This window comes from Rhincodon typus, chromosome 5, assembly GCF_021869965.1.
Source record: "Rhincodon typus isolate 14 chromosome 5, sRhiTyp1.1, whole genome shotgun sequence".
NCBI lineage: Eukaryota > Metazoa > Chordata > Chondrichthyes > Orectolobiformes > Rhincodontidae > Rhincodon > Rhincodon typus.
In genome coordinates, this window is record NC_063336.1 from 120,178,900 (window position 1) to 120,203,400 (window position 24,501).

Sequence of the window (24,501 nt, forward strand, 5' to 3'; positions counted from 1 at the left end):
GAAATAATGGTGTCACATTTGCAATCCTCCAGTCCCTTAGGACAAATCATGCTCAGACAGACCTGGAAAATTTCTTCAATGACTCCACCCTTTACTCCCTTACCTCTCTCAGCAATCTGGGCTGCATTCCATCTGGGTCTGACAACTTTTCTACCTAGAATGCTGCCAGTCTTCCAGTCCTGTCCTGTCCTAGCTTGAGCCACATTTCTGTCGCTGTTACCATGTTAGATCACCCTAGAGCATTTCCTGCTTCCAGTTCCCTAACTTTGATTTGATATGATTTATTATTGTGATACATACCAAGGTACAGTGAAAACTTTTGTTTTGCATGTAGTACACACAGATCATATCTTGCAAAGTGCATGAGGGTAAAAGAACAGAGCAAGGAATACAATGTTACAGCTGCAGAGAAGGTGCACAGACAGCAAGATCAACATAAAGTTTAAAAATTTGAGACATCCATTCAGAAGTCTAACAACAATGGGGAAAAAGCTGTTCTTGAATCTAAAAATCTGTTTAAGCTTTTTATCTTCTGGCTACTGAAAGATGTTGGAAGACATTATAACTGGGGTGGGAGAGTTCTTTATCTTGGCTAAATAAAAACCAAAAGAACTGTGGCTGCTGTAAATCAGGAACAAAAAATAGAAGTTGCTGGAAAAGCTCAGCAGGTCTGGCAGCATCTGTGAAGAAAAATAAGAGTTAACGTTTCATGTCCGGTGACCTTTCCTCAGAACTCAACTTCTTTATCTTCCCTTTGCCTTCCCAAGGCGGCGAGAAGTATGGATGGAAGGTTGGTTTGCATGATGGACTGGGCCGCATTTACAACTCTGTCATTTCTTATGATCCTGGGCTGAGCAGTTGTCATTATCAACCCACGATGTATCCAGAGAAAATCCTTTCTGGGGTCGATCTATAAAAACTAATAACAGTCTTTATGGATTTGCTGAATTTCCTTTGCTTGCTGAGGAACTACAGGCATTGTTGTGCTTTCTTGACCGTGGCGTCAACATGAGTGGACCAGGATAGATTGTTGGTTAACATCACTCTTAGGAACTTGACACACACAGCCATCTCTACCTCAGCTCCATTGATGTAGACAGAGGTGTGCTCTTCACCTTGCTTCCTGAAGTCAATGCACAGTTCTTCCATTTCACTGACATTGTGGGAGTGATTGTTATCTTTATACCATGACACCAAGCACTCTTCCCTGTATTCTGATTCCCCATTGTTTGAGATCCAGCCTACAACAGTTGTATCTGCAGCGAACCTCTAGTTGGAGTTAGGATGATATTTGGCCACACAGTCACGAATGTATAGGGAGTACAGTAAGGGGTTGAGTAATCAGCCTTGTGGGGTGCTGCTGTGGAGGATTGTCGTGCAAGTGGTGTTGCCTATTCGCACCCATTGCAGTCTGTAGGTCAGGAAGTCGAGGAGCCAATTGCAGAAGGCGGAGGAGAGACCTAGGTCTTAGAGTTTGGAGATTAGTTTGGTTGGAATTACGGCATTGAAGCTGACACTGTAGTCAATGAGTAGGAACCTGATGTAGGTATGCTTGATATCCAGATGTTCCAGGGATGAGTGCAGAGCCAAGGAGAAAGCATCTGCCATGGACCTGTTGCAATGGTAGATGAATTGTAAGGGAACAAGGCAGGGAAGGTGGAGTTGACATGAGCCATGACTAACCTCTTGAAGCACTTCATAATTATGGAGGTCAGAGCCACTGGGTAGCAGTCATTGAGGTATGCTGCCTGAGTTTTCTTTGGCACCAGGATGATGGTGGTCTTCTTGAGGCAGGTGGGGACTTCAGATCACAGTAAGGCGAGATTAAAGATGTCAGCGAATACTCCCACCAGCTGGTACATGCAGGATCTGAGTATATGGCCGGGGACTCTGTCTGGGCTCGTTGTTTTCTGCGGGTTCACTCTCAGAAAAGCCGATGTGACGCCTGCAGCAGTAACTGGGAAACCGGTGTATCCAAGGCTGTTGGGGCATGTGATATTGTTTCACTGACCTTCTGTTCAAAACAAGCATAAAATGAATTGCAGTTTATCAAGAAAAGAACAATGTTGATCAAGTATACCCCATGCAATTACATACATACAATTTAACCCTGCCCTTATCTCTTTCGTGTCCATAAGGCAGCGATTTTTCTTTGTTCACTGCCATCAATGAATTTTGTAATCCCTCAATTCATTTTGCCCATTCACCATATTCACTCTTCTACTCCCTCTGCTACTTCCAAAACTAGGCCCATTTGTCAATCAACCTCCACCCCAACCTTATAAGTTTAAATTCACCCACACTACACTATTTATTCTCTCAGCTACGGGATAGTTCCTTTACTGCTCAGGTAAAGCCCATCTCTTCTGAACAGCGTTCTCTTTTCCCAAAAATGATCCCCAATGTCCCAAAAGTCTAAGCCCCTCCATTCTACACCACCCTTCAAGTCACATATTTTACCTCCCTGATCTGTCTTTGCCTAAATGGTGAAGCCTTGCATTTCAACCTACTCCTCAACTCCTGAAACTTATCCTGCCAGACCTCCAATCTATCCTATGTCGTTGGTTCCCCCATGAACCACTACCACTCATTGTTCACCCTCCCCTTCCATAAGTTTATCCAGTCATTCCATTACGTCCTATACACTTGCACCCAGGAGGCAACAGACCATACTGTACTCACAATCTCGACTGCAAGCTGGACTATCTATCCCTCAAACTATTGAGTCACTCACAACTATCCCTTAGTAATCTGCCTACCAGCCTTTCTCTATTTTCCCAGAATAGCCTCAGCTACCATGGTACTGTGTTCTCCCTCAGGTAATCCACCTCCGACTCGGTCGTGTTGCTCACTAAATTGGTATCTAAAATTTCAGACCTATTAGACAGCTCCAAGGTGTCCTGAGTTTCTTGGAGCTGCCATCTCCTTTCAGCAAATGGTCATCCAATCTCTTGCCGTCTCTGCACTCCTCCGTGCCTATCTATCATGATGTGGAGTGACCACTCTCTGGTACTCTTCTGTCCCAGAAACCTCTTTTTGTATGGTGTGGAGTGAGGACAGCCACTGCTCCAAATCAGACATGTTTTCCAATAACTGCTCCCTCTGGCATTTCATGCAGGCATGACTGTCCTGGATGTCTTGTAGATCCAAAACCACCTACATTTTACATGCCACTCCATTCTTTGACGCTGGGTCTTTCGCAATCCTTCTTAGTGGTGATGACAGAACCAACTCCTCCCAAAAACCTCCTCAGTTACTTCTCAGCGACCCACTCTGTTCTCCCCCTCTGCTTCTCAGCTTCTATTTCACCCCACTGTTACCCCATCTCTGCTTCTCCCCATGGTCTTGAGCCAACTTCTCCAAGAAACTTCCTCAATTACTTCTCAATGGCCCACTGTTTCTCTGTCTTGGTATCTCCACCCATGTTTCTAGACCTCTGCTTCTCCCCATCTCTCTTTCTCCTAGTTCTCACTATCCCTAATCCCAAACTCCTAATCCCATCGGAGACTAACCCCACCTAACCCTGAACTAAACCTAACCTCTAACACTAATTTTAGCTCTACCCTAACTCTATCACAGCCTAATCCTAACCCCCACTCTCTCTCTACCATAACCCAATCGGCCTTAACCCTAATCCTGTCGCAGGTGAGATCAGCTCTGCTTTAACCATCGCAGGTGAGACGAACCCGAACACCTAGCCCTAACCTTAACCCTGACACTAATGGAGAATAATGCTAACTCTAACCAATCCTAATGGTCCCTACCACAGAAACCATTAGCAATGAACAAATATTAATGAACAAACTTTTAAAAGCTCAAAAGAAAAGGACTTGGATATATGATCATTTGGTTGAAACAATTATGATAACTTTGTTTGATTACCAATGAGACAACACTTAGAACATTCCACAGATTTTACTTTGCAATTTGTCTTTAAATCTTATGTTAATTTTAGGTAAAGAAGTCAAACAAGTGGTTGAAGTATCAAGGCAGGAACATTTTGCAGTCAGTGAGCAGAACTTCATTACAGTCAAGATTGTTAACAAAAAGAAGGATGGCCCTGAAATCAAAGTTCGCAACTGGGGTGGGAGACCAATTTTAAGAAGATCAGGCATGCTTTGGCCAGAATGGACTGGGAGCAGATACTTTTAGTTTAATCCATGCCAATGGGAGCACTCAAAAAGAAAACAAGAGGAGCACAGGGCCAGCATGTTCCAATAAAGGTAAAGCATGGAACCAACAAATTCAGTGAACCCTGGATATAAAGGGATATGCATGATTATATAAAGAGAAAAAGGAAGGCTTATAGCACACATTGAGGGCTCAAAACAACAGAAGCCATAGAGGAGTACTGAATGTACAAGGGGAAACTTAAAAAGGAATTTTGGAAAGCACAAATAAGTTTGATCATCAATGTTGCCACATCTGAGCCCCAGGGCATTGCTGCTAAAGGTTCTCAAGGCAGCCTTCAGTTGCTTCATCCATCAACTGTTGATTAATTACATAGTGTTCAGTTTCATCAGCAACTCCTCAGATACTTAAGCTGTCTATCCCTACATGCAGCATAAACCTGACACTATTCAGGCCTAGATTGATAAGTGGCAAGTATCATTTTTCCCATGTAAGTGCCAGATAGTGATCATTTATGACAATACAGTCTAACCACCTCCACTGACAAAAGAATAATTTTCACTGCTTCCCACATTAACAACCTGGGATGACCACTAACCAGAAACTTAACTGATGCAACAAAAGCAGAACAGAGGATGGATATGCTGCAGCAAATGACGCTACTCATCTCCCAAAAGATTATCTATAAGGCACACATTAGGAATGTGATAGAATAGCTTGGCAGAAAATCAAAATAAGTTATTATAATAGAAAACTGACTGTTTTGGCCTAAAGAATATCAAGAATATCAAGATTGTCTCTCAAGTCAAAAATCCCTGATATTATTAAAGTTTTTAAAAATCTAATTAAAAGCATCAGGAAGCCATGTTTACACAATCACATTCTTATACCCAAGCATAAAACATTTGTTGATGGGGCTTTAATTTATTGTAACGAAGAAAGAAAAAAGCTGCAAAGTTCTGATTGAATTATACCTGCGAAGGCAGAAGCAAGACTTTCCACATCATCTCGTATATGCAGTTGCAGTATTTCCTTAAGTAGTAATTGACGATGGCTCTCCTGAGCAATACCCATTTGTTTCAACTTTCCAGCAGTGAGTCTTAACAAAGCACGCCCTGTTGATAATGAATTTAGATGGTTTTACTTGTTTATAAATGACAACATCTGAACAGTATCATTACATAGGAAATGAAACCTGATTATAACTTATTCATTACCCTGTAAATATTTCCAAGCAATTATATTTTAGTTAATGAAAATTCTATCTACAACCAGATTAAGAAACGTTTTTAAAAAACAAACTGTAAACTTTCTTCAACATTTTTGTTAGAAACATCTAAGGTAAAAAAAGTTTTAGTCAATAATTAGCAACTATAAATGTTGATTTTTTTTTAACCAGGATTCTAGCCATTTTATAAAAATGTACCTGCAAAAATGATTAACATTTTGGCAACAAGTTGCTTATAAACAAATAAAATGCAAACCTCAGGGGAAAAAAATATGCAATTTGTATTCTGAACTGATTGAAAAGAATGGCGATACAATTTGAACACAGCAAGTAATGAACGTTAGGCCTCTCCAGTACAAAGATCATTTGGTTTCAGACTGAATCTGTACAGCAAGTTAAATTCTGCAGAATATCAAGACGGCACATTGTTCAGATAGAACAGCGAGGGGCAATAATTGGTCAGTGTCAGCCCCAAGTGTAATTCAGGACAGAAAAGCATAAGAAAGCTAAATTATTTATCTTCCACACAGCCTTCATCTGAATGCAGTTTATTGCCCACATTCATCAGAATAGGCCATACAGGGTTTTAATCATAATTGCGTTTTGACTTTCAATTGTAGTAGCCTTGCATGAACTAAATGATCAACTTCGGCAGTTTAGTTCTAAATTATTCAACTCTTTACAACCCTGACTCTTACTGTCGACACAGAGAAGGAATTACACATGCATCAATAAATGCATTCTCTGTGAAATTCTTCATGCCAAATGAGATGATTTGAAAGGGCAGAAATGTAATACAAAATCTATTAGTTTTCTGAGGGCCAGAAGTGTCCCTTTAAGAACATGATGTCAAGCTATTAAAAGAACATGGAAACTAAGGCGACCCTGATTTTATCTAAAATTTAGCCATATGGAGTGGGTACCAGTCATGTTTAAAATAAACAACAGGTCCCTCAGTCCATTGCTGCCTACAATGGACCAAAAGAATGGGCCCAGGAGGTGGCAGCAGCAGTAACATAAGACAGGAGGCTGCACTGGTTGTTTCGGCACAGTGGGCTCAGTATCAAGTTTAAGCCCAGTTCAGCATCCGGTGGCTTCAGCAGACATGTGCCAGCGATGAAATCGATGGAAGCAAGATTATGCAGAAGAATGGTGACACAGTGCCAGTAGTAGCATTGCAGCTCATTATCATGGCTAGGCTCGGGTACTAATGACAGAGGCGGTGGTGTTCCTGCTGTAGCAGTGTACCATAGCACCAGGGTCCTGGGTTCGATTCCACCCTCACGGGACAGTCTGTGTGGAGTTTCCATGCTCTCTCTGTGTCTGCATTGGTTTCCTCTGGGTGCTCTGGCTCCCCCCAACAGTCCAAAGATTAGATGGATTGGCCGTGCTAAATTACCCTTAGTGTCGAGGGATGTGCAGGATAGGTGAATTAGCCATGCGAAATGTAGGGTTACAGGGATAGGGTAGGGGACTGAGTCTGGGTGGGATGCTCTTCAAAGGGTCAGAGTGGAGTTGATGGGCCAAATGGTCTGCTTCCACACTGTAGGGATTCTATAGTTCTGGGCCCTTGAGTGTTCGCAGACTGAGGGATGAACTTTGTGGTTTTGTTTTTCTGGCAACAAGGACTCACAGCAGGAGGGGGCAAGGTGTAGGGGGTTTAGGAGTGATCTGAGCATTTCCTTTCCTTCCGGCTGTTTCTTTTATTTGTGCTTCTGTTTTTAATCCTGCCTTTTGTAAACTAAGATGGCACCGGAGAACGGTGACTTTGCACACTTTTCACTGTACTCCTGTACTTGAGTACACATGCCAATAAAATCTAAATCTAAATCTAAATCTTTGAACCACAATACACAGACCATCATCTAACCTGAAACCATTCTCAATCAAACAAAAGCCTGCGTACTTCTGTAAAAGAGAGAGTTGCAATTGAGACAAGGGGAATTGGCCGTCATGAAGGTGGCAGGGGGTGACCAGTCACAACAGCATTCAGGATTTGCGCAAAATTTAATCCTGGCAATGGAGATGTCCACATTAGCTCGAATACAAATTTAGTCCTACAGACTGCGTCATCAACCACTGTTCAGAAACAGTATTAAAGTCTGTTCTCCATCTGTATGCTCCCTTGAACAACCAGTTGTTGCATTTTGCCCAGTTGTCAACACTAGGTTTAGAGATGATAGCAGCTACACAGGGTGACAGAACTCTTAGGACAATGGATAGATTTCTTAGCCTGAGAAAACATAAATCAATCAACTTCTACTGGTCTGCTACCCATTCACCCTATTACCAGATTTACCTATTCACTTCATTGAGTACCTACTGCTTCTTAAAAGATCATTGTTGTTCCCAATCCCTCATAGTTAGCCACTCCTGGAGAAATGACCATGACCATGACCATGTATTTGTGAATAGTGCTCTCAATCCCTTTCCATATTCCTACTTAATAATTTCCAATCCTAATGTCTCGTGTCCTCCCTGTCATCATTGCTGCACCAACTAACACCGAAGTATTCTCCCAATTCTCCATATCTCACTGCTGATTCTACAAGATCCCAATCCCCATTTGGGAAGGCAACGGTCTACTGGAGACCCAGGTAATGTTCTGGGGACCCAGGTACGAATCCTGCCACAGTGGACAGTGGAAATTGAATTCAATAAAAATCTGGAATTAAGAGTCTAATGATAACATGAATCCATTTTCGATTGTCAGAAAACCCCATCTGGTTCACTTATGTCCTTTAGGGAGAAAAAATGCCATCCTTACCCGGTCTGATATACATGTGATTCCAGACTCTCAGCAATTAGGGATAGGCAAAAAATGCTGGCCTAGCCAGCAATGCCTTCATCCCATAAATGAATTTTTTAAAAAATTCTTTCCCAGAACTCCTGAACACCATTTCGTCTTTGCATAAAATTTAAAAATCAGTCTCAGGACTTCAGGACTGAAGTGAACAATTAAGTAGTATTTAATATGTTGGCCTAGAATTTACTGCAGCTGCACGGTCAATTTGATTTTCTTTAACCCCTCACACACCAGCTCAAAAATGTTTTCTTTCCAAGTGTATGGCTGATAAAAGTACAATGAGGGAAATGGGGTATCTGGGACCCATGTGAATGATGGGACCAATCTGCCTCCTTAATAAGATTTAAAGATTGATAATAGACTGAGAAATGACAGAGAAACAAGGTAAAATAAAACCAAATCAGCCTGAAAATAAATATTATGTTATTGATAATAAGAGGAAGCTTTTTCAAGGACAATTTACCACTTTAAGGGAAGATATTCCACTTTAATGAAAAAGAGTTTTAATTTTTTTTTCCCCTGAATGGATAGTTTGATTGGTATTGCAGGAACGCAGATATTCTCAATACGAGATATTTACACTACTAGCCTAACTTTAGCTGACAAACCTACCTTCATGTTGACCATTTAATAGGCAATGAATATAGTAAGTGGTATAATTTTGTTAAAGTTAATGAAGTTAGAGTGTGTTGCTGTTTCCACAAGGTTAAAACCCAAGTTTATAAATCAATGACAGTCAACATCCCATGAAATATCACTTATTCACCAGTGATTTCCATACTAATAGTAAGTGTCAGTAGACTTATTTTGGTGAATTGTGGGGCACTGCATGTGCGCTGAACCCTGACATTTATTGCTACAAGACTTTCTCAGAATCTGGAGGACTAATGCTGAATTCTGGGGAAACAGTCTCTGAAAAACCAGGACAAAATCCTCATATGCATACAGCCATGCAAAATAATTGGGTATTCTAGTGTCACAACCATTAGACATCTGTCAACATGACAAGCCTGGATAGAATAAGTTATAAAGGAAACCAGCCATGTAAACAAGAGAAAAAAGTAAAAAAAAAAACAAAATACAATGTAAGGATCTAACTACACCCTAAACACTGTAACAGTTAGGGATATAAACAATCATAAAAGGAGGAAGGGTCACCGGACCCAAAACGTTAATTCTGTTTTCTCCTCCACAGATGCTGCCAGACCTGCTGAGCTTTTCCCGCAACTTTATTTTTGTTCATAAAGGATATGGATTCTCATCAGGATATTTGAAAATTGACCATAAAAAAACTAACAGGCACATAAGATTTACAAGTGTCTAGTTAACCTTTAAATATTAAATTATTCTGCACCAGGTATATAGTGTGTGCTGGGACAAGCTGGATTGCATTGGCATTTTATAAACCTTTGCTACTAACAGTAAAAATTCAACTTCGTCTGTGCACATGCGTGAGGAGAAAGAACAATTACAGCTATTCCTGATCCTCTAGACTAATATTGTCCAATGAATTTTATTGCCCTGTGGGGATATTGTAGAGCATTAGGGACTTAGCTGGAGATCCAGTGAATGTCTTATCTTGCCTCCACTGGAAAGGCCTGCCATTGGCCTGAGGACCCTGAAAGTAGAAATTCCACCAACCCAGAAATGTTGATCAGTTAAGGCCAGCAGCTCTTCTGTTCACCTGCATCACCAGGGAATATCAGAAAGTCCAGGACCAAGAAGTAACCCAATCCCCGCAAAGTTACAGGAGGGATTGGATGGATTTAGGGGGCACTCAGCTGCAGTCACCCTAGCCCCACTAAAAAAAAAATCCCTCAGACACTGAAGGCCTTTGGTAAGAGACCACCCCCTCCCGCTCCAGGAGGACAGCACAGTTTGCCTGTCATGCTTCCCGAGCAGTGACAGGTCCACCACTGATGTCTTGATACCAATAACCACAGTATGAAGCTCTTGCGTGGTGTCATTAATTGTCCACAGTGTTCAAATTTTTAAGTTACATGTTCTTAATATGTGTTTGCATGGTATTTTATTATTGTGTGCGTTTTGGTAAAATGACGAGATGAAAAGCAGATTATGCAAGTGATCATTGTATATGCTTTACTTCCTTGCGATTCTTTCTGCTTTCATTGTGTCAGCATCACAAACCAACATCTCTATTTCATCAATATTTCTTTGGGTAGTTTTATCTAAACCATCGTAGTCCTGATTATAAAAATATGTAAATTGAGATATTCTAAAAATGAGTTTTTAATGCGTTCAAGTGATGGGGTTTTGCCCATTTCTTTGGCAGTGTTTTCTATCATGGGATTCTGCTTGGGAAGAAAGATTGTCTTTAAAACATAGCTTAATTTTCTCCCTCCTTTCCTGTAGTGGTTTCTGCTCCAAATCTTTGATGAAGACCATAGGAAATAGGAACAGCAACAGGTTGTTCGACCGCTTGAGCCTGCTCTGCCATTCGATACGATCACAGCTGATCTGACATTCCTCATGTAATCCTTGATTCCCGTCGAAGGAGGTGAAACTGGTAAGTTTACATAACAATTCACTTCGACTTTATTTATATCACTGCCCTTGCAGGATAACCGCACACAACTGGCACACTCCAAGTTTGGATGAACAAATGTCTCAAGCTATAACTAACAGTTTTCTTGTAATACCAAAGATTCCACCTCAGAAATCCAAGGGCCATATTTGTTTTTGATGTTATCTTCTAGACGTAAAACCTTCAGTGGAGATTCTAAGATAAACTCACAGATATGGATGTTAGAGGAAAATTTGTATAGAAAATAAAACTACCTGCTGATGGACAATATTAGCAGGTAATGATATTAGCACAGCATTTTTGGTACTGAATGCCATCTCATTTTTAGAAGATTATCTTGTACTAAATTGATATTACCGTCAGTTTTCCTTGATCCATAAACCATGCAAACAACCGCAAATAGTTGCACGCATGCTTTTGTGACACATGAACAAAGATTCCAAAAAAATTCCATCTTTAAGACTGGATGATTCCCCATCACACACACCACTCTTTGTCTTCTGTTCATAAGCACCAGATTTAATTTAATAATCCATAGTACAGAAGTCTGGACAAGACATTTTTTATTAGGAACATTATCAAAAGGTTTTGAAGAATCTAGTCCTGCCATCTCAGTGCTTTAATCTTTTGAGACTAGAAGCTAGGTCATTGACAGTCTATAAAAGCTATATCTTGTTACTTAGTTCGGTTTTAGTTGAAAACTTATGCACCCTGATATTGTGAGCATTAAATTACTTCCTAACCTGAGAACGAACGAGTATGTTCAAGTAATGAGCAAATGATGCTAGCGAGAGATACCATTCTGTAATTTTCTTCTTACAGGCTACCTGCTAAAATAATGCATAACAACATCACATCTGAATGGAAAACATACACATAAAACTCAGTCATTATCATCAACTTGACCAATCTCAAAAATTACACAAGAAGAATTCAGGCCCAAAACAGCTGCCAATGCAAAAGGGCATACCTTGGAAAGGGTAAACAACATCTAACCATATCCTGGATGAAGTGCATGGGCAGGTTGGTATGTCTCATTGAGAGTCAGCATTCTGAGTAATCACTGATGAACTCAAAGGCCTGACACTCATTATTGATCAGTATAGTCTTAAAACCTCCAGAAAGAAATTGTGGTTGATAAATTCATATCTGATTTCCTACATTAGGTGCATGAGAAAGACTGTAATGCTTTACAATGTTTGAGGTTTATTAGATAATTACACAGATAAAACACACTTATCTGCACTACAAACAGGTCTTTTTTAAAACTATTAGTGCAAGTGGTTTAAATACTGCCAAAATAGGCTGTAGCTAGTCAGCAATTTCAACAGAACTATACAAATATAAGAACATGATCTTATTATGATCCAAGCTGATGTTTATATTGGACAAGTCATATTCTATACTGAAACCTGGCTTGGTAGACCAAAATTTATTTTTGGTTAGAGGAGATCAGTCTCTGAACGTATTCACAAGAGGCTACCAATGTATTTTTAGCAAAAGAACAAACATTTATTGCACAAAAAGAAAACCGATTTTTCCCCCGATATGAGCATTATCAGAATAATTTCATTACAAGCATCAGAAGATTCATCCATTTTATCTCAGCAATACCCTAAAAGGCACTCAAACTTCAATTAGGAGTCATCCATATATCTACACTGAAGCTCTTGCTCAACTAGCACAACTGTAACCGGTTTCTTTTCAGCAAATTTCTACACATTCACAAGATACTGTTTTCTTATTTTCTTCAATGTCTCTCCCCTAAACTATTAAAACAAACTTCTCACTCAGCTTACGTTAATTAATGTGGCCTCAACAGCCTTCTAGGATTTCTTCTTCTATGACACTTCCACAGCCTTCGTTTCTGAAGCACCCTTTTCACTGATTTGGAGATACTCCCTATCCCTGACTACTTGGAGAGTCATAATTACAGTGCCTTTGCTGTTATGTCTCTTCTCCCTTAATGAATCTGCTTCTGGTTCTCTCTCTGCTGGTTATAAAACTCAAATTAATAAACAACTTAGCAATTATTTCTTGGTGGCACGTTGGTCATCAGCTAAAATCATATGACTTTTTGTAAATGCTGTTTTGAATTCAATGTTCAAAATTACTTTCTAACATTTCAAAAAAGTCAGACCCTCACAAAACTGAAAACCAAAATCCATTTTGCCTTCACTTTACAATGTAAGTTAACAAATAATCATGAATCATGAATCTTCAACACAACAACACGAGAGATAAAAGCAGGAGTAGGCCATTCAGCTCCATGAACCAACTGCATCATTCATTGAGATAATTTTGGTGTTGTACTTCAACACTATTTTCCTGGATCATCCACATATCCCTTGATATGTTAATATATCATCAATATTTTTAAATGTACCAAATATCAGGAGATTTGGTATTTCACATCATATACGCCATATCCATCAAATGTTCTACTATCTAAACTCATTGTCTTGCATTCCAAGAAAAAACATTTGCTTAAGAGTCAGAAACAAAAGAGTACAGCTCTTGCACCCGACTCCGGATTGTCCCCAGAACCACAGTGTAAGAAACTGAGGAAATCGGGAAAAAAATGGTGCTTATGTCATGTTTATTAGGACTTTCATTGCTCTTCTTCTAAAGTTATAATGAATCTTAGTCCCTCCGGTACAACTTACATATCGATCACAATTGAAATACTCAGGCTGCCAAGTACCTGGCTATAAATGAGTATGGGGACCATTTGATTACACATGTTCCACGTGTGTGCAGAGAAGACATTATGTCCTGACCTTATGGGAATTGTCAAAGGTAAATGGCAAGTTCAAATCCCAAACAAAAAGAGAAATTGCTAGAAAATCTCAGCAGGTTTGGCAGCATCTGTGGCGAGAAATCAGGGTTAACATTTCAGGTCCAGTGACCCTTCTTCATAATTGGACACAGAATCTGACCAGTAACTGGAGGCAGAAATTACTTCTCAATAGCATTTCACATCCTCCATCATTATACTTTTCTTCTATCTCTAATTAGATTAATGCTGAAGAAAAGGCATATTTTGTCAAAGGTTTTACTCTGGCACTCATTAGGACAATTCTTAAGAATACCAATAAAGAAAACCAACATTTATGCTGCACGAAAGAAGGCTGCTAACTATTTGAAAAGTGGACTCTGATTTCTAGAGGCAATGCTCTGGAGAATGCAGCAGTTAATGTTGATTAACAGTTAAACTGCCAGGTTTATTCCAATTTCAAACCACGTGGGTTCACGTTGATTGGTTAAGGCATTAGTCTGAGAAACAAACCAGCAAATGACTGCAATCTATTGCTTTGACGTGAAACTTCACATGTCCATTCTGTCTTCAAAGAAATGCCATCTCATAATGTATGTAGCTTACAGTACATGCAAATGCTTAATCTGTGAGCCCAACTGACAATCCAAAATTATCGGTGTTATTCTTCGCATACTCTAGTTTATCCAGCAAAAATTGTCCACTTGCAGAATCACACCTAACATTGTACACTGCGTTGAATATTTTGCACAGTCAGTTGGTATAGTTTAGAAATCTATTTCTTTCTTGCAGTAGCTACTTCAACTCCACAGCATTCTGTGATAGAGAAGTGCACAGGTTCAGCACCCTTTTGAATGAGGAAATTTCTTATCTCAAACCAGGTTTTCAGAGACTGTGGCCACTTGTTTGGGACCAGCACAGATAGGGGAAATAGCAATCCTGCATTCAGTCTGTCTAGCCTTGTCACATTGCCAAGTTGCCCTAATCTCTCTTCACATATCAAATCTGCTGTTCCAGAAATCAGTCTGTTGGACCTTCACTGCACTTCCTCCGCAGCAAGTATATCTCATCAATGCAGTAAGATTTCCTTACTTGTGTACTGAAACCCTCTTGCAAGAAGAGGGCCAACATAATATTTCACTTAACTGGTTGCTTTACCTATAGGCTTGCTTATGATGAATCGTAAGAACTAGATCTTTTTATTTTTCTGTACCATTAATGCTAAAAATGTGAAAAGGACTGTTCTGAAAACCGAAGGATTGTGTAAATATTTGCTACACTTTTTAAAAAGGTTACTGATTACCAAGCACTGGTTACAATGTTATTTATGCAACCAGGCTAGGACAGAAAAAAAGACAAGAATGGAAATTGCTGGAAAAGCTCAGCACATCTGGCAGCATCTGTGGGAAGAACTGGTTCTGAGGAAGGGTCACTCAACCAAAACGTTAACTCTGATTTCTGTCCACAAGTGATAAGAATTAAGAGTAGGAGAAAATGGGTGAGCTCTACTGATGCAACCCGTATATGATAACAGGCCTAGCAGTTTGAGAGAAAGGGGACTGTGCTAAAAGCAACCCGTGTCATAACAAGACCGAATGTGGTATGGGTAAAAAAAAAATGGAAGATGGAATCGATGTTGAATCCTAGAGGCTGCAAGGTCCCGGGCAGAAAATCAGATGTTGTTCTTCAAGCTTACGCTGAGACTTGCTAGAACATTGCAGCAGACCTGCAACAGGAATGGCCAGCATCCACAATCTTTGTTTATTTACCCCTTTCACATCTCTCCCTCTCTCTCTCTCTCTGGACTCCATCTCCACCTCTCCGCTCACCTCTTCCTTCCATCCCTCGCAATTTTGGCTTCAGCATAAATACCACTTTTTCCTAACTGCTAACAGTTCTGATGAAGAGTCATCAGACTCAAAACGACGACTTTGCTTTCTTCCCACAGACGCTGCCAGAGCTGCTGAGTTTTACCAGCAATTTCTGCTTTTGTTAGGGATTTCCAGTTTCCGCAGATCCTTGCTTTATTTTAGTATACAAAATGCGATTTGGCTGGTGACAAGTATCTGATTGGACTGTGGCATAGTGACTGATTATCAATGACAAAGACCTTCCACCTGCCAAAATTCTGACTGGTTCCCAGAGAGCTGAACAGCTTCTGGGTGTGAAAGGTTGGTTAGTAGTCATTGCACCTCCGAAAAGGGAAGATAATATCCTTTTCTTTGAAATGGTTAAAGAATGATGGGAAATCTTCAAACCAGGTTTCAGATTCAGATGGGAAACAGTAAGGAGGTCTGATATTTGAAATTTTGTCATGATCTTTCAAACTGTTCCACTGAGAGAGACAGAGTGTTTGTTTTTGCTCCAAGCTCTGGTTCCTACAGGCTGAGAGATAGCACTGCATCCTTCCAAACTTCTCCAGCAACTAGCCACAGCTTCTACATGTGTACTGAAGAAAACACCATGACCCAAGTCCAGACGCTGTTGCTCTCATAATCTATAAATGTATGCATCCTCACTGCATGTTTTTAAAAACTCGATTTATAGAATTAAGCTTACGTCACATGTACTCAAGTACAAAAGAACTAAAGTACAGTGAAAAGTGTACAATGCCACCAACACGGTACCATCTTAAGTATAAAGTACCTCGGTATAAATCTTAGCTATAAAAAAAGAGAAAATAAAAAAAATGTTCCACTACATTACAGATATATATAGTAGTCGGCTCTGCTATAACACGTGTTCCAGCAACATGAACTGGCTATAACACGACTGATGAATAGGGGAACGCTATCTCTAAAATGGGAACTTGTGTTGGCTATAACGCGATTCCATCGGTGTGCAGAGGAGTATGCGTTGACATCTCATGATCATTTTGTAGGCTTTGTCCTGAGCATCCGCAAAGTTAGCACCAAAAGAGTCTCTGCGTCAGCATCATACGATAGTTTTGGGCAGCAAGGACAGTGTTCTTCAATTTTGGAAGAGCTTTAACATCAAGAATGCAATTGACATTATCGTGGAGGCCTAGGGTGATGTCAGTAAGGATTGCTTGCATGCAGTTTGGCAGAAGCTTCTCCCAGATTTTCTTTGAAAGATTTTAAAGGCTTTGATCCATCAGAGGAGCTCCCAAGAATCAAAGAACATTATGCTGATCTTGCAAAGCAAGTTGCATTTGAAGAAGTGTAGTGATGTTGTTGAAGAGTTGCTTGAGTCCCAGTGTGATGACCTCTCTACAGCTGATCTACAAAAACTTGTCGCTGAGGGGGACATGGAAGCTGGAAATGAAGAAGTCATCCAGGATACAGCACCATGAGAGCTTTCCACTTCTGTTTTGTCTTCTATCCTGAGCAAAACGGAGAAGCAGTTGCAGCAGCTCTTAGAGGACAATGATTACAATGCAGAACGCAGCAGAGTAGCAGTTATTGGAATAAGATCTCATTTGGCACCCTATGAACAGCTTCTTCATGAAAGAAGGGCAAAGCAGCAAAAACTGTATTTTTTTTAAACCGACCCTCAAGAAACAATCAGAAGACAATGGAGCACAGCCACCCACTTCTAGACTAACTAATTTTCACCCTAACCCTGCAACCACAACTGCACCTGAAGGTGGTGATGGTGATGATGATGATGACGACGACGACCCTCAGCCCCTGCATTAACAACACAGTAACCTCAAAACCTCCTCCCCCATCAAGTCATCTTGACATTTTTTTCAAAGTAAGGTGTTAAATCTACTTTTATTTCATTATTAGATAGGACTTAAACATTTATTCAAACTGTGCTATCCTTTTGTTAGGTTTCTGAGTGATTTTTTTTTTGGTGGTCTGCCCCAACCCTGCTTTTTCCATTGGCCCCAACATTTCTATAATACGATTTTCTATAACGCAATGTTGCACAGAAATGCAGCTATCACATTATAGCAGAACTGTCTGTATAAGCTAGGAAAATAAGAAATAAAAATAAAAATGATAGAAGCCCTTATAGAAAGGCCGTAATGTCTATGTGATCTTATTGGGCTTGACCGGTTCCCAACTAGCAGTCGCCTCCGCTCCGGACCCCACCGGCCAAAGAGTAAAAAAGTAATCCCGATATGGTCAAGCAGCTAACAAAGTCTATTATGCAAGTCTTAATGATATTTTACCCTTCTGTACTCAGTGAAGGTAATTTAAGGCTGTGGTCAGACAATAAAACTAATTTCAAATTTGTTGATTTGATTTGATTTATTGTGGTCACATGGACCCAAGTACAGTGAAAAGCTTTGTTTCACAGGCAGATCATAGTAAGCAAGGATGTACACAACTTAAGGTGCTTAGATTGAGTGAGGCATACAGGTTACACTGCACAGGAAGTGCGCAAAGCAAGAACAGAAACAAGATCATTACTTGAAGTTAGACAGTCCATTCAGTCTAATAACAGCAGGGAAGAAGTGATTCTTGAACCTGTTGGTGCATGTGTGCAAGCTTCTATATCTTCTGCCTGACTGAAAAGGTTGTTAGACAGCATTAACGGGTTGGGAGGAGTCTTTGGTGATGTTGGCAGCCTTTCTGCAACAAGATGTGTAAACGGAGTCCACAGATGGCAGGTTGGCTCCCATCGTGGTCTGGGCTGTCCACACAACCTTCTGTAGTTTCTTACAGTCTTGGGTAGAGCAGTTGTCGTATCAGGACGTTATGCACCTGGACAGTATGCTTTCTATGGAGCATCTGTAGAAGTTGATGAGGGACCTTATGGACATGCTGAATTTCTAAACCTCCTGAGGAAGAGGTGGTGTTGTCCTGTCTTCTTGACCATCGCATCTAAGTGGGAAGCCCAGGACAGGTTATCAGTTATCATCACTCCTAGAAACTTGACGCTCTCAATCCCCACTCTGTTGATGTAGATGGGGGCGTGTCCTCCTCCTTTCTTCCTGAAAGGAATGATCAGTCCTTTTGTTTTGCTGACATTGAGAGAGAGATTGTTATCATTGCACCATGACACCAAGCCCTCTATCTCATTTTGGTATTCCGATTCATCGTTGTTTGATATGCATCCTATCACGCTCCTGTTGTCAGCAAAATTGTAGATGGCATTTGTTCAGAATTTGGCAACACAGTTCTGGGTGTACGAGGAGCACAGTCGGGGGCTGAGAAAACATCCTTGGGTGGCTCCAGTGTTGAGGCTTATTGTGGAGGAGGCGCAGTTGTCTATCTTCACTGATTGCAGTCGATGGGTGAGGAAGCTGAGGATCAGTTGCAGAGGAGTCTGGAATGGATTATGGTGTTGAAGGTGGAGCTGGAGTTAATGAGTAAGAGTCTGACATGGGTGTCCTTGTTGTCCAGATGTGGATCTGTTATGTCGGTAGGCAAATTGCAGGGGATGGAAGCAGGCTGGGAGGCTCAGGTTGAGGCTGGTCAGGGACCACATCTCGAAGCACTTCATGATTACGGCAGTTAGAGCCACTGGATGGTAGTCATTAAGGCATATTGCATGTACCAACATTGATGGTGGTCTTCTTGAAGCAGATCATAACATCAGCATATAGGAGGGAGAAACTGAAGATGTCAGTGAATACCTCTGCCAGCCGGTCCGCACAGGATCTAAATGCACGGCCGCAGAGTCTGCCCGGGCCCATTACCTTCCTTGCGTTCACTCTCAGGAAGACCGACCTGACACCTGCAGCAGTGACAGATGAAACAAGTGCATCCTCGGCTGTTGAAGCAGGTAATGTTACACCGCTGGCCTTCTGCTCGAACCGAGCATAGAAAGCATTCAGCACGAGGGAGGGATGTGTTTTCGTCCACTATCTTGCTGCTTCATTTTGTATCCCATTACGTTTTGATCTCTGTCTCAAACCTGCTTGATAACTGAGTTTCCACAGTCAGAGATAGAAAATTCCAAAGATTCTCTACCCTGTACATTTTGATTGCATCACGATACTGCAAGCAATAAATCAATACATGCATTTTAACCATGTTTGACCTTCATGGCAATTCAGTGGGTTGCTGTAACGTGTGCAGTTTGCTTGGAGAGGAGAACAAACCACAGCAACAGGCAGTTTCAGTTGGAGGCCAAATGTTATTTGTTCTTATTAGCATACTTACATGTGTTCCAGCAACAAGCTAATTGTGGAAAGAGATGCTTCTCACCATAAAAGAACTTAAGAATCATACCCAAAATAATGTTTCCCTCTCATAGATTACAATGATGATGAAGTTAATCTACTCCCTGCTGGTACCTCCAGCATGTATTACAAGCACTTCAAATTGACAACTCTACATTTGCTGAAGAAAATTATATTTACATTGCTGCTATTTTCAATGCCATCACCTTAGGTCTGATCCGTCCAGGTGCAAGAACCTGCCAATCTCCCTCCCCATAAAATAACAATCCCATTTTTTATTTGGAGTATAAATGAAGCAATGACCCTCCTTTCCTTCTTCACCCTATAACCAACAATTGCCATTCTTACCGTCCTTCATCCCATGTGGGTTTTTGTTAATACTGGAAATTAGTTAATTTGGTATTAATTTCTTGTTTGGATTGAATGAAAACTGCACAAAATTAATAGAAAATAATTGTCAATACAATAGGCACCAGATTACATATCCCTTGATGGATGCAGCTCCAGCAACATTTAAAAAGCTTGACACCATCCAGGACAAAGCAGCCACTTCATTGGAGGTGGAGGAGGGTCAATGCCAAAGTTCAATAGCAATACTATATACTGTCTACAAGGTGCAATGCAGAAATTCAAAGATCCTGAGACATTACCATCTAAAAAGACAAGGGTAGCAGATACGAAAGCAGAAGTTGCTGGAAAAGCTCAGCACGTCTGACAGCATCTGTGAAGAAAAAATCAGAGTTAATGTTTCAGGTCTGGTGACCCTTTTGATTTTTTTCTTCACATATGCTGCCAGACCTGCTGAGCTTTTCCAGCAACTTGTTTTGTTTTCCTGATTTACAGCATCTGCAGTTCTTTTGGTTTTTATTAAGGGTAGCAGATACATGGGAACATGTGAGTTCCCAACCAAGCCACTCACCATCCTGACATGGAAATATATCACCACTGCTTCACTGTCACTGGGTCAAAATCCTGGAATTCCCTCTCTAAAGGCATTGTAAGTCTACCTGCAGCACATGGACTGCAGCGGCTCAAGAAGGCAGCTCACCATCACCTTCTCAAGGCGCAATTAGGGACAGGCAATAAATGCTGGCCCAGCCAGCATTGCCCACATCCAACAAGAACCACTTCCAAATATCTTGTTTGCAAAGTCAATAAAACATAAACATTAAATAAAGGCACTGAAGTAATAGGTAGTTAAAATATTAACAAGTTTCCTAAATGGCCTGTAAATGATGAACTCATTATGCCAATTAAGTAAACTTTGGACCTAGGTTGGGAAGTTTCTAGTTACCTTTTGTCTGTGAATAACACAATATTAACAGAATAAAAAATGGAGATGAGGGTAGTCATCCCTATCGTCAGGAAACTCCAAGAAAAAGACTTGGCCAAGCTCAAAAGCAATATGAAGGTGAAGATACTGTGTGTGTCATGGGAGAACAGCTAAACGATGTATAGAAATACACCATTTTCATTATTTTGTTTAATAATGCATCATAAATTACACAGATTATAATGCATGAACTTGATTGCACTATATGAAACATATGAAGCATTTCTATATGATAAAACATTCAAGGCAAGCTTTAAAATATAACACATTTACAAATTTCTACAACTCCCTTCACAGTATGTTGCCTAGAAACCTAAGGGGTGGCAGGGATGAAATAGGGAAAATCTTAAATAAAAATGAAATTTTTGCTGTTACTGAAACATGTCTATGCAAAAAGAAACAAAAATCACTTCTGATTGTACTAGGAGAGGTACATTAGCTTACTCTGAAGTCTTACCTGAGATTGCATGCTCAGACATAGCTTCTATAAAAATAGAGCTTTGTCTTGGATATTGGCTTCTTAGCCACTCACACACTTCGTCCTGTGTCCACAAGGAAACCGGCTTACTTTGCATTTGTGTACTTTGGACTACTCGAATCTTGCATTCTTCGAGTTCAAGCTGATTCCCAGAGTAACTAAGTGGTAAAGTCTATTATAGGGAAACAAAAAAGTTAGAAAATGACTACTGCATCCAACAGTAATTTTAAACATTAATTACTGTCTGATCTAAAATACCATTGCTGAAAATATGCAATGTTAGCCACTGCATTACAATATTTATAACAATGTAACCTTCCTCAAAAAAAAAATAAGAAATGTCCATCAAGCAAATTACATAGCTTTGAGAGCAATAGAGCCCAGAAACAGACCCTTTAATGCAACTCATCCACATGGATCAAACATCCCAATCTGAACTGGTCCCATTTGCCAGCATTTGGCCCATATCCCTCGAAACCCTTCCTATTCAAATACCCATCCAGATGCCTTTTAAATATATGCATCACAATTTATCAAAATCTAGTTTTACTGCACAGAAAGATTTTTTGACATTTCCTGACATAAAATGACAAACTTTTCTCTTGTAGTTGTTTTCTTCTTTTCATTCACAGGATGCGATATCACTGGCTAGGTCAGCATTTATTGTCCATTCCTAATTACCCAGGGTCAGTTAAGAGTCAACCATATTGCTGTGGGTCTGGAGTCATATGTAGGCCAGACTAGGTAAGCATGGCAGTTTCGTTCCCTAAAGGACATCAGTGAACCAGATGGGTTTTTCTTGACAGTTGACAATTAATTTATAGTCATCATTAGACTCTTAATGCCGGATATTTATTGAATTCAAATTCCACCACCTGCTGAACCTGGATCCCCAAAACATTGCCTGGGACTCTTGATTAACAGTCCAGCGATAATACCACTACACCATTGCCTCCCCTTTGCCTCCCTTCAGAAAATTAAAATCCATAATGTTCAGATACATAATATGTAAACAACAAAACCTCAAGTTAACGAACTGTGAATTACAATTGCGTTACAAATGCTGCAATTTTTCAATTCATGTCACACACCTTTATGGTAATTTTTAAATTAACTATCTGAACTTAGCAACTGTTCACTTCCAGGCATTATACTTTTTTTTAAAGTGACTACATTAAAAGTATGAAGGTGATCAAAGCCAAAATAAGGATAAATTCCCTGAGTTATGCACGTTTGGATCGATGAAAGCCAGTCCATCAGTGCACAGAGGCTGAAATGTTTCTGTCAACAGCTTCCTAAAAAGGTGAGATTATGATTTCTATTGTCAGCATTGATGCTCAGCAAAGGCAAAACATTTTCATAAGAAGTGGAGGAACACTAACTGGAAGTTGTTTTCACATACATATTGAATGATTAGAGATTACTAAAGGCAGACATCTCAGAGGAGTCTGATTAAGGAAGGTGTGTAAAGGCAAGCCAACTTCGAGAAGTGCAAAGAATAAGTGGAATTGATGAACATTTCATGAACTCCTGCTTCTAACAGGGCAGAATCAATGCTTTTAAATTAGTCAAGTAACACTTTGGGATTCCATTCAGAACGTTTGCAGATACTTGGTATAATGCACTACTAGTTCTGGTTTCTCCATAGTAATGAAGATGTTGGCAAAAGTCACACATTGGTTCGAAACTTTTAAATTAGATTAGATAGGGTGGACAGTGGGAGCCTTTTTCCTCGGATGGTGATGGCTAGCACGAGGGGACATAGCTTTAAATTGAGGGGTGATAGATATAGGACAGATGTCAGAGGTAGGTTCTTTACTGAGAGAGTAGTAAGGGTGTGGAATGCTCTGCCTGCAAAAGTAGTAGACTTGCCAACTTTAAGGGCATTTAAATGGTCATTGGATAAACATATGGATGATAATGGAATATTGTAGGTTAGATGGGCTTCAGATTGGTTTCACAGGTCGGCGCAACATCGAGGGCCGAAGGGCCTGTACTGCGCTGTAATGTTCTATGTTCCATGTTCTATGTGTTGATTAATTGTCGTAAATGCAAAGCTCAACTTTAAACTAAGCCCAGTGGTTAAAATGAACTACATATTTCTAGTTTTTATTCATACCTCCTTTTTACCTTGCTTGCATTCCACAGAAAGTAATCAATTTTAAGCTGTAAAAAAAAGTGGTGAGTGTAGGAAGGAGCAGCAAATGGTGAGGGTGTCCATAGCAAAAGGCAAGGATATTTACTAAGAGCAGCTCAGGTTCACTAGAGGTACAATTCTCTATTCTAATGGGAATCATTGCTGAGAAGCACAATGTGATTTAACTACAATTATAAACAATTTTCTGGGAGAGTACAGCTATCCCTCCATTTTGGACTCGTAATATGTTCATAAAAAAATGACATACCAAACAAAAACCAATTTCTTATTAGAAAAAAATTAATGAAGATAGATTTTGTTCCTAACCCATAACTTTTGCATTTAAAGGCTTTATGGACTGCTTGAGAAAAGGTGCAAGAAAGGGGGTAGGAAGGCGGTATGCAGCAGTTCACTTTTTCAAAAATACTCACACAAACTAAAATGGCAGTAGCACTATTTGGGAGTGTCCTTAACTTAATAACTGTGCTAAAATGAAAACATATTAAATGGGTAAACACTTATACCTAAAAAACTGTTCTGTGGTTACTAACCTGTAAATGGTGATTACGGTGATGCATTGGTTGTGTTTGGTCCAATTTAAAAAGTGGCTCTAGGATATCTTCAGAGTCCATTACTATATGGCAAATAGATAGTTCTGAAAAAAAAAGTCCCAAGTTGTGATTTACTTCGTAAAAACTAGATTGGCAGGGGGATGGGAATTGGAGCTACAGATCAGAGGATAGGGTAGCCAGTGTACAGACAGATAGAGCAAGCAGACAGTCTATGAGAAAGGATAAGCAGTTGATAGGGCAAAGTGGCAGTCAGTGCAACAGGTTGAGGTGTGTCTACTTCAATTTAAGAATGTCAGGAATAAGGGTGACAAACTTAGGGCATGGACCAGTACTTGGAGCTACGATGTTGTGGCCATTACAGAGACTTGGATAACACAGTGGCAGGAACGGTTTCT

General features: G+C 40.2%; 1 protein-coding gene across 1 annotated transcript; it reads right to left on the minus strand.

The window, feature by feature from the left end:
• Positions 1-261: 261 nt before the first annotated feature.
• LOC109924583 (sterile alpha motif domain-containing protein 12-like) lies at positions 262-24,209 on the minus strand. Its single transcript, XM_020524580.2, has 4 exons — positions 24,086-24,209; positions 21,377-21,569; positions 5,106-5,246; positions 262-2,014 (listed from the first exon to the last, which is right to left on the minus strand). The coding sequence occupies exons 1-4, from the start codon at positions 24,164-24,166 to the stop codon at positions 2,004-2,006; spliced, it is 426 nt and encodes a 141-aa protein (XP_020380169.1). The 5' UTR covers positions 24,167-24,209; the 3' UTR covers positions 262-2,003.
• Between the last annotated feature and the right edge of the window lie 292 nt (positions 24,210-24,501).

What these genes read in the sequence shown, in the direction of transcription:
- LOC109924583 (XM_020524580.2), bottom strand. Translation starts at nt 24,166, where the DNA reads ATGGACTCTGAAGATATCCTAGAGCCACTTTTTAAATTGGACCAAACA. An exon ending in ACCGTAATCACCATTTACAG is followed by an intron (nt 21,570 to 24,085) that starts GTTAGTAACCAC and finishes TCCCTATAATAG; the next exon opens with ACTTTACCACTTAGTTACTC. An exon ending in GTCTGAGCATGCAATCTCAG is followed by an intron (nt 5,247 to 21,376) that starts GTAAGACTTCAG and finishes CATTATCAACAG; the next exon opens with GGCGTGCTTTGTTAAGACTC.